This window comes from Python bivittatus, unplaced genomic scaffold (genome assembly GCF_059951505.1).
Source record: "Python bivittatus isolate LINGU-HERP-01145 unplaced genomic scaffold, Pbiv_v1 ctg000020_np1212, whole genome shotgun sequence".
Taxonomy (NCBI): Eukaryota; Metazoa; Chordata; class Lepidosauria; order Squamata; family Pythonidae; genus Python; species Python bivittatus.
Genome location: NW_028277030.1, coordinates 114,641,181 through 114,651,780, shown reverse-complemented (window position 1 = coordinate 114,651,780; position 10,600 = coordinate 114,641,181). Strand labels below are relative to the sequence as shown.

Genomic DNA, 10,600 nt, shown 5'->3' with positions numbered 1-10,600 from the left:
TGGCAATAGCCACCCCATTTCGCTGGTGCCAGTCAGGAAACCAAAGTGGATGCATATCCTCCCCCCTCTGGCCCACCCAGGTCTCAGTTATACATAATAGGTCAGCTGCCTTGTCCATTATTAGATCCTGTATGAGGGCAGGTTTATTACAATCCTATCTTGCATTCAGAAGCAGCAGCCAGAACCCAGGGTCACCAAGGATCCAGTGACCTGGCCTTGGGCAAATACAAAGAACTGGACAGTAGGATAACTCTCAGCCAGCAGCCCCATCATTTCTGAGTGCAGTCCACCCACAGATTGCTGCCACACCTGTACATCCTCAGTATCTGCCCTCTTTTCTCCCCCAAATTCTATCCACCCTCAACTCCTATGCCAAGGCCAAGGAATCCATACATTCTTTCACACACACCCCATGGTACCAACCCCTCCTAGTCCACCCCATCAACGTTTTTCAGTTGTCGACAGATCAATATAGAGCTTTGTAACGGTTTTAATCTGGATTCTCACAACCCATTCTGTGGACCTCAAAGGGCTTTCTATGTATACTGGGGTGGGAGAGCAAGAGGCAAGAATGTATATGTACTAAAGGGTGCTTAATGCAGGAGCTGGTTAATTCAAAAAGTAATAAGGAAGAAAAGCATTTTTTAATGAATCAAAATGTAAAGAAGGCACTCGTAGTTATGTGAACAGCCAACCTATGCTAGATGACTTGGTCTAATTCAGTGTTTCTCAAACTTGACAACTTTAAGAAGTGTGGACTTCAACTCCCAGAATTCCCCAGCCAGCAAGTTGTCAAGTTTGAGAAACACTGAATGTTTTAAGAGTTTTTCTAAAGTTACTTGCTGGAAGCGCGTTCCATAAACTGCTCTACCGCCTTCTTCCGGTCTCTTGTGCCGAAGCTCCTCGTGCGCGCCCATCCCGACCACAGAAGGATAGATAGTTAAGCGAGTTTTGTGATTTACGGGTTGCTTTGGAACCTCGCGTTCTCACGATTACAAACCGGTCGCCGCCCAAAGCGCTGGTGCCACGCGACTGAACGGAGCCACGCGTCGCCAGCTGAACTCGAGCGGCGAGAGAGAGGTCGGGGCAAGCGGTCCGTCGAGGCGCCAGTTAACCAGATTTATTTTCGCTGCAACCTGAGCGTTAAGCCTTGGGCTCAGAACTGGGCGGAAATGCGAGGACGGCGCTGTAAAGCGCAGGCCGACCATCCTGATTCTTGGTAGAAGCGTTTCGCCAGTCATGGTCGATTAAGCCCTTTTATTAAGATGTGTTTGGGACTAGCGACCGATCTGAGCTGTGATTACGACCGTACAAGGTGATTTCACCATGGGGACGTCCCCACGAGAGCTTCGGCTACGCCATTACCTGGCGCGCAACCTCCTGAGCTGCCCTGCGATGGCATAGGCGCCCTTGGTGCCTCCGCTGTGCGACAGAGATAAAATGGGGCTCCTATTCTCACCCTTCCTCTTAGCATCCTCCTCTATTCCACGGCTCTCCTCCACCCCGAGCTGCGCCGCCGCCGACCCTGCCCAGCGTGCGCGTGCGTCTCTCAGCCTCGCCCCATCCCTGGCAGTACATGCAGTGCGGGCTTGTTTCTCCCAGAAGAATTGCTGTCAATTTTTAAGAATAGTTCCCACACGCTTTTAAAAGTACATTAACTGGGGGTCTTTGCGTCTATGGGCCATCTTTTTTAACAAGGCAGTGAAACGGCTGTCTCGGCAAACTCTTCCGTCTCCCCAAAGGGATCATCTCGATCTCGTATACGGTCTAGGAAACCATTCTGACAGACCAGGAGGACTTACCGCCCCCTACTTTCACTTTTATGGTCGAATCCTGCGGTCGGAAATAGACGCTCTAGCGTAGAAATGATGCTCAGGCAGCCTGAGTAGGTGAACTCTATGGTATCGTGGCAATAGGAAATTGTAGAAAGGAAGGGCAAGATGGCAGCGCGGGGGGCGCTCATCCTTTTAAGTCGGCTATGGCAGGTAATGTCGGCGTTTGAGTGGTTCTCGCGGGTGGGAGCAGATTTATACACCAGCCTTTGCCGGCTGCGCGGCTTGTATTACTAATCTTAACCAACCGCCTGGGAATGTTAAGCGTTGCGGTTCGTTGCATCTGAAGGGCACCTGGTTGGGGAAGGGTGGTCGGGTAGTTGGCCCAGCTCCCCCGTTAAAAAGTAGAACTTTAATTGAGTGTTTATATTTCAAATAAGTAATCGTAATATGCTAGCATCTAAATAGCTTTAAATAGTACTTCTTTGATGTTACGGGATGACTTTGGCCTAAGCAAGCTTAGGGATTGGTTGTAAAGACACAGTAGCAGAGGGAAACCTTGCATGCTGCTGTAATAAGTCAGGGTGGTGTGTGGTGGTTAGACTGCTAGACTAGCACCAGGGAGACCCAGAATTTAGTTTACTCTCAGGCAAGGAAACTGACTGGATGACTTTGGGCTTGTCTCCCTCTTTCAGTCCAGTCCACCTGATTGTTGTGGGGAAAAAGAGGAGGAAGAGGTGTGATGTGCATTGCCTTGAGCATCTATAGGAAGGTGGGATATAAATCTAACAAATAATAACAAAGGGGGCTCATGAATTTGAATCTTCAATTGAAATGTTTCAATCTTTCGTGATCAATTACTATGGATTGATGAACTTGTCAACCTTTAGACTAATTTATAACCATGGCTTATACTTATCTGAAATAATGGTCCCTAGATTCCTTTAGGCTATTTTGCAATCCATTTGACACAATCAACTGAGCAAAACTATATTTTTTAGAAAATACGTACAGGAGCAGAATTACTGCTCTCTTCTCTTTTTACTAGCAGTTCTCTGTGCCTTTCATCAGTCCTGGGTGAGATTTGCCTGATGACTGGCTTTAGGCTGATTTTTTTTTAAAGTTCTATTTATTGAATTTTTGTTTCATGCTTTTAAAAGCTATGTAACAACACTCCCCATATCAAGGTGTCACTACTATTAATGACTACTAAAAGACTGGCATATGAATGGAAGTTCTATAAACTATTGTTGCTATTTAGTGTGGGAAGTAACAATAATATTTCCCCTTCCAGTGAAAAATTCTGTTGCTGTAGAAAACACCAAAGCACACAAATGCCAAATCATTTGTTCATGAAAAAGCAAATATTTTGGACTGAGTGGATGGTGAGATACCCATTTAGATCTCAAGACACACGAATTCAGCCTTGTTAAAACAGTGTTGCCTGTGAACAAAATACATTAAAGATTTAGAATCAAGTGAAGAGGTAGTTTGTAGATTTGTATTGGCTTTAATATCAGTAATCTAATTTTGTTTCCCTTTTCTGTCTTTGTCTTATTTTTTAAATCTGTGGTCTGGGATCAAATTCTGGAAAACTGCCAGTGACAAAATACATAATTGTCTTAATATAATATTAACTATGTAATTTTTATTTTCTAGGGGCCAGAAAATTTTCATGTAGCAGGCAAAGTTCCATTAAAGCAACATAGCTTTCTTAAGTAAGTTTGTCACATTGAGTTAATGCAGTATGACAGCTGTGCCTTTTCAGTTCTTATGTCTAATGACAGTTTCAAGCTAACCTGAACAGACTTCCCATTTACATTTCAGAAATAATCACTTGATGTGGATTCAGTCTTCAAGGGCCAATACTAATACTCAACAGCCTCCAAAGAATCCATTGGTATGTGTGAAAGTTTTCACTGTGTACATTTCCAGCAACTAAGAAAAAGATTGGGGGGAAAATTAAACTAGGATTTAAGTAATGTTTGTATGAACTGAAAAAATGTGAGGGAGTAACAATTTGTTTTAACATGTATTGGATCATTTATACTTATACCATAATCACTGTATTCAGGGTGACATCTTTAGAAAACAAATGCTGAATTATTTCTTGTTGCTTCCAAACTAGGTATCTGTTTCTGATGAGCCAGATATATTATATAAAAGGCTGGCTATTTTAGTTAAGGGGCATGATAGAGCTGTGTTGGACAGTTATGAATATGTCATGGTGCATGCTGCAAAAGAACTTGGTCTCTCCATTGAAAAAATGTAAGTACTGTTGACCTTTGCAGTTATTCAGTCTTTCTAGAGTTTTATTCTCAAGTAGTCAGATTAACTGATTGCAGTGTGTACTCCCAAATCTTATAGTTCCAATAACCTTCCCAAAAAACAAAACACTGAAAGGGCACAGTTGGAAGGGACCGTTTAGGTCATTATTCCATGTTCAGTAGGACATTGCCAAATAAAGAACACTGACAGATGATTATCTAGCCACCATTTAAGCATACCTAGTGAAGGAAAGCCTGTCACCTCTCAAAATAATTGGTTACAGAAGAATCTGCTTGGGGCAAACTACTCCTATGAGTTATTTCATATTTATAGCCCACCTCATTCCTAGTAGACTCTGGACAGAATACAAGGTCAAAGCAATATCCAAAATTAAAATAATATTTTAAAGAATAATAAGTATCATGGATGTCTATAAAAATAAACAAATTAAACCAAGGGTGAAACAGAGTGTAAAAAGATTGATCTGCTTGTGAACTACCATCAGGTCCAGGGCTATGTGTGTCTCCGGGGGTAGGCTATTTCACAAAATGGGAGCAACCACTGACAAGTTCTGTTGCCTGTGCATACTTCATGAAGTTTGCAAGGAAGTGACTTCAAAATAGGGGCTTTTCTAGTTTGATGGGGTTGCTCTGTCTGGAGTCTAACAGCTGTATTTTGTACTAGTTACATCATCTAGGTCACCTCCAAAGGCAACCACATAGACCCTATAACAGTAGTCCAACGAAATGGTGATCAGAGCATGGGTTACTATCACCAGGAAATCTTGGTATGAGTAGAGTTGGAACTCAGTGAAATCTGCCTTAGCTACATTTTTCCTGCTGTTTAAGTAGGAGCTGAGAGTCCAGGAGAACCCCAAGTCATAAACCAACTCTTTTGGGGTGAGTGTGGTCCCATCAGATGTAACTGCTAGAGCCAGTGTTATTAAGTTATCTAGAAGTCTATGGACAACTAGCAAATCTGACTTGGTGGGATTTAGTCTGAGCTTGTTTTTCCCTGTCCAGATCCTTACAGCCTCCAGGTACCAGTTCAGGACTTTTACAGTATCTCCAGCTCAGCCTAGAGTAGGAATGTATAACTGGGTGTCATTTGTATATTGATGACACTTCAACTCAAACCACTAGCAGTTTCATATAGATGTTAAATAATATAAGGGAAAGCCCCAAGTCCTGAGGTACGCCACCTTGGCGTTCCCAGGGACCTGAGCCCTAACCTGTGATAGAAACCACTTCCTTAGACAGGAGTGGAATCACCACAGAATGGTGCCCTCAACCCCCAGCCCTTACAGGTAGTAAGAAAGATATAATGATTGATGGTATTGAACACTGTTCAGAGGTCTAATGGGACCAAAAGGGGCATATTTCCTCCATTTAGGTCCCTACAGAGGTCATTGACCAGAGCAACCAATGCTATTCCCCTCTTTTATTTAACCCTCCCCCTTTATTTAAATTCCCCGGGCATTCCGATAATTTTTACTTGCATTATTTGTTAAATAATCAAGACAGATCTATTTCTTTAAAAGTTGCAAAATTTTGCTACATAATGTGTAAGCTTCACCCACAAATGGTTGCTAGTAGTTATTGATGAAAGGGGTAATATTGTTGTCTGTTTTATTGTATCTATTTTTATTGGTCAATGACCGAAATAAATATGATGATGATGAACCAATGCTATTGTAGAAGTAATTTGAACTCTATAAGTCTTAGGAAGAGTGAGTCTTGGAAAGAGTCTTAGGGCTATTAAGCTATGTGTACGCTTATTACAGGCTTATGGGCTAAAAGAAAAAATAACTCTTGTTGTTATCTAACCTGTTTGAATAATAGTTTCAAAGTAAACTTTGAAGAAAATCACCTTTCATTCTTCACATTTGAATTAAATTTAATAGGATTTTATATGTAATAGAATAGATGGCTGTAAGCCCAGGTATTTTAACATTATTTGAAGTTTCTTCCTTTCATTTATATGCATTGTCTCTTGCCTACTTCCAAGATCTGTACTTCAAAATGTTTAGATAAACTAGATCTGAAATGACCTAATTTAACAGCCGCACAGCCTGATCAAGAAACCAGAAATCCCATCCAAATGAAGGCTCAGTTTAGTTTATCCTTTTTTCTTTTTCTAACTTTCTAAATAGTTGCTATTATTTGTATTGTTGGCTGTAATTTCAGAAATAAAAGGATATGTCCACATGATTAAAATATGTTATATTTCTTAGAGAAAAGCCTCCTAGAAAGATAGAAAGATTCACGCTTCTGAAGTCAGTGCACATTTATAAGAAGCACAGAGTTCAATATGAAATGAGAACACATTACCAATATATAGAGGTAAGTAAAAAGCTGCATGTTCAAATAAAAAGTAATGGGTACAGAGAACACACAGAAAAAAGTGTTTTGGAGAAGAGTGTTGTACCTGCTCTCAACATGTGCATATACTTACACATTTGTCAACTTGTGACAGGTAGTGAGAGCCATATCCAGATTATTAATATTTTGCTACTCTGGATTTGAGTAAACGTGAAGGAAATACAGGATGAATCAAGTCAGGGGAAATCTCTTAGTCAGATACTATTTACAATTGCTAAATGCTGTACAGTGCAGATTTTTTTCCCAGATTATTGTTATCTGAAAAGTATAACAGTGCTTTCTGTTTCAGTTAAAGCATTTAACTGGTAGCACAGCCAATGTTTACTTGGAATACATTCAGCGAAATCTACCAGAAGGGGTTGCCATGGAAGTCAAAAAGGTATTGCTGGTTTTGTTCTGTTAATGGAGATGTTCAAAATGTTCCATGCACAAATTCTTCCATGCATGGAACAGCTATTTTGAAGTGCCCTGTCCTTGAACCCAAAGATGCCTGTTCTGAATGTTTTGCTTCATGCACACCATAAAACAGAGCTATCTCGTTTCAGGCAAAAATGGTGGTGGTGGTGGGGAACACAAGATTGTCAGCAGCTGAGAAGCGGCAGGGGACGGGAGAGCGGCCGGGTGCAGCTGGGAGACAACAGCAGAAGCAGCCAAGGGGAGGAGGAAAGAAGTGGGGAGACTGGGAGACTGATGGGCTATACCAAGCGAGGAGCTGTAGTGGAGGCTGGGGGGGGGGGCGTGAGGGGGCAGTGCACACCAACTTCCAGAACACAATGCTTTGCTTTGGGCTTGGAAACAAAACATTCCCTTGTTTCATGCATACCCATTGTCTAATATAAAGATATATTGATCGCTAAAGTTAATATTAATATTAATCAGACAGCTACTAAGTGGCAGATGTCTTTTGCTATCTCCTTCACATTATTGGATTTTAGAAAAAATACCTATGGAATTTAACTAGAGAACCTATGAACTATTCCAACATGTATCTATATGTTTTCCATTGTTTTTAGACCAAATTAGAGAAGCTTCCTGATCATATTCAGACACCTGTCTGGGATGTATTGCCTCCAGCAGAAGAAACAACAATTACATCATAAATACCTGGACTCTTTTTTTTTTTTCATTTCCCTATGGGTTAATTAGGAAATAGACATGAAATACTATTGTTTTATGAAATCTACACTGATTTTGAAATAGCCCTGTATCAGGGTAGTTACAGGGAAACTTATTTCTTGACCAAAAGGAGCATATCTGGAACTTTACAAGGAAAGATTACCAGTTCAGAAGCGATTAAGGGGGAAAAAACCCTATATTAATGGACATTTCATCTGCACCGTAATTTGCTTGAAGATGTTGAAAATGATAGCATCCTTATATATTAATAAAACAAATGTTATACCAAATTATTTATCATCATTCATTATTTGAAATGTTGATTTGCTTCAGTTGTTTCCTATATGGACCCTCCTGGGAGAGAACCGTCAAACTTGTAATATTCTATCACTAACTCTACTAAACATTTAAATATTTTTATGTAACATTTTTGAAAACATGTTAAGAGTATTTTCAATTATAGGATTCACTTATGCTGTTAGGAAACCGAAGATGGAAGTGTTTGTATAGTGTGCGTGATGGCACAGGTATCTCTCTTCCTAACCACAGTGATGTCAAAATGTGCTTTTGATGTTACAGTGCAAGCTGTGCCCTTTCATATTTGCATCTCAGCATTTCATGCAAGTATATAAGGGGCAGAGTCAGTGATGCCCATTTAGACTCTTTCCCCCTTTTGCCCCCTCCTGCAGATGTCTAACTGTGGTGGCAATCTTTACAAGTCCTGTTTTGAATAGCATTAATGCAGCTAAGCAGCAACCGTGTTTGTACTAACTTCCCTGCGCCCCTAAACTGCCACTTCCCTTCATTCTCTGTAAGATGCCAGAAGAATCTAAGTAGCAGATATTGGAAATAATGAAGTGATTTTGCCTAATAGAAGAAATGTGCTTGTTTAGATACATTAGTCATTTGTTACCTTTGCATAGCTATTTTTAACATAAAAACTCACATATAAAAATGGTCTGTTAAGGTATGACAAAACACTGTTAAAAGAGACAACTGCTCCCAGTTCAGCCCTAGCTTCCTTCAAGTGGGTAAACGACAATCATTGTAGCTTAATTTTTGTGGCATGTTTGCATGTAAGGGGACCAGTATAAGGGCCACATGTTTTCAGCAATAAGAGACATTTTTAGTCACAGCTGTAAGGATTCTTTTAAGCTCTGGAAGATTTCAATTCGAAAAGTTAAAAGCAGCTACTGGAAAATTAAAAACTACTTTTTAAAATTTTAGGAGTTTGCAATCAAGGAGTAGTGATTATAATAATTCTGAGGAAGAGGCACATGCAGATTTAAATTTGAAACAGTTTGTTGCCACAACAGTAATAGGTCAGTCACAAAAGGCATTCAGTAGAATATCCCCATCAAAGAAACATCTTTATGGGGTTACTTAGAGCCCAAATGCTATGTTCATTATTCTGGCCAGTAAAAACCCAGTACTGATAGAAAATCAACAGTTACAATACTCTTTTGACAAAATTTATAATTTGAATAACCTTGTTTAAACATGAGTGTGTAGAGATGTCACATATGACATGTTTGATATGTTGAGTCATTTCTTTAAGTTCTGCTAAAAGGAATACCCATATCTACTTTCTGTAGCTGTGGCTATATTCATCAAACCTCTGTACTCAGTGGTCAAAAGCCAAAAAAATTGGGGTTTTTATACAAGTACCTATTTGAGCTGCTGCTTAGTTTCCAGGTATGTTATTCTGAATACTTTATCTACTGTTTCTGTATGTCTTATTAATTTTATTGTATTTTATTATTCTGAAGTTATTTTAAGTGGTATTAATTAAAAGGCAAGCTTAAAAGCACGTTTAGAGTAGCCATGATAGAAGGCTGATAGATTTCTCTGAGATCTAAATTCAACTAATTATTAAGTAAATTAATAAATAATCTTCGTCTAGCATACAGTGTCAGAATTTTCAGATAACATATTTGTACCCATTTGTACTACTCTGGTATCATCTTTTGACCACTGGACTGGAAATACTGTTGATGCTTTATCCCAGTACTTGGAGGCTGTCGAGAGTCTGGATGGGATGGAACAGGTTGAAGTTGAAGCCAAGCAAGATGGAGGTGCTGCTTGTCCATCAAGGTTCTCTGTGTTGTCTCTTAATGGGGAGGCAATACACCCAAAGGAGAAGATATACAACTTGGGGCTCCTTCTGGACTCACAGCTCTTACTTAGAGCAGCAAGTGGAATCTGTGGCCAGCGGGGGGTGGGGGGCTTTGCCCAGCTTTGACTGGTGCACCAGTTATGACCTAGCACCAAATGCAAGACGATCTAGCAACTCATGCCCTCATTACCACCCAGTTTTTGTGATGTGCTCTAAATGGGGCTGCCTTTAAATACCACACAGAAGCTAAAATTGGTCCAGAATGCAGCAAGCCCTGGGTCAACTGGCATCAGTTGTTGAGGTGTGCTTTGGGCCCTGCACTGGCTTCCACTCAGTTGGTTTTGCTCTACAAAGCCTCTAGGTGCATCCCAGGAAAAACAACTTGTACTCCGCATCCAGGAAGTAAGGGTGATGAAACTTCGGGAACATTCTTCCGGTAGAAATCAGACTACAGTGGAGTCCTTGGTGTTCTCTGAGCTTGACTGTTTTCTGGCAGACGGTTTGTTACCTAGTCGGATACCGAAATGTCTGCAAGAAAACAACCAAGCTGAAAAAACACCAAGGACTCCACCGTTCAACCCTGAGCTGCACACATTCTCTTCTATCAGACCACAGTAGTTCCCTCCTTGATTGCACTTAGGAAAATGCTATAAACGTAGCTCTTTGGTAGCGTATTGATAATTGATATTGATAAACTAACGGACTTCATTTCCGAGGAGGCTCGCGAAGCTGCCTGGCCGATATATACAGATGTATATGCATATTACAGGTGTGTTTTGTGCAGGAAGCGTCAGTCTAAAAAGTGCTTAGACATGCAGCGCAGGCTTTTAAGAAGAATGTTATAGAGGGTTAAGTAAACATCACAGCATTACGAAAAGAAAACCCCATTCCTGGAGAAGAAAGACCCCAATAAAGCTCCGCCCACTGCCGCAATTGTAGGAGAGCCA

The 10,600-nt window shown here is 40.6% G+C and overlaps 1 protein-coding gene across 3 annotated transcripts; it reads left to right on the top strand.

Annotated features, from left to right (window-relative positions):
- Positions 1-914: 914 nt before the first annotated feature.
- MRPS10 (mitochondrial ribosomal protein S10) lies at positions 915-7,830 on the top strand. Of its 3 annotated transcripts, XM_015888753.3 has the most exons (8): positions 1,914-1,985; positions 2,468-2,544; positions 3,432-3,490; positions 3,600-3,672; positions 3,901-4,040; positions 6,274-6,382; positions 6,711-6,800; positions 7,435-7,830. In XM_015888753.3, the coding sequence occupies exons 2-8, from the start codon at positions 2,515-2,517 to the stop codon at positions 7,519-7,521; spliced, it is 588 nt and encodes a 195-aa protein (XP_015744239.1). In that variant the 5' UTR covers positions 1,914-1,985; positions 2,468-2,514; the 3' UTR covers positions 7,522-7,830. The 3 variants fall into 3 exon arrangements, with proteins under 3 accessions (XP_007432236.1, XP_007432234.1, XP_015744239.1); XM_007432174.3 differs by lacking the exons at positions 1,914-1,985; positions 2,468-2,544 and adding an exon at positions 915-1,315; XM_007432172.4 differs by lacking the exon at positions 2,468-2,544 and having other exon boundaries at positions 1,833-1,985.
- The last annotated feature ends 2,770 nt before the right edge of the window (positions 7,831-10,600 follow it).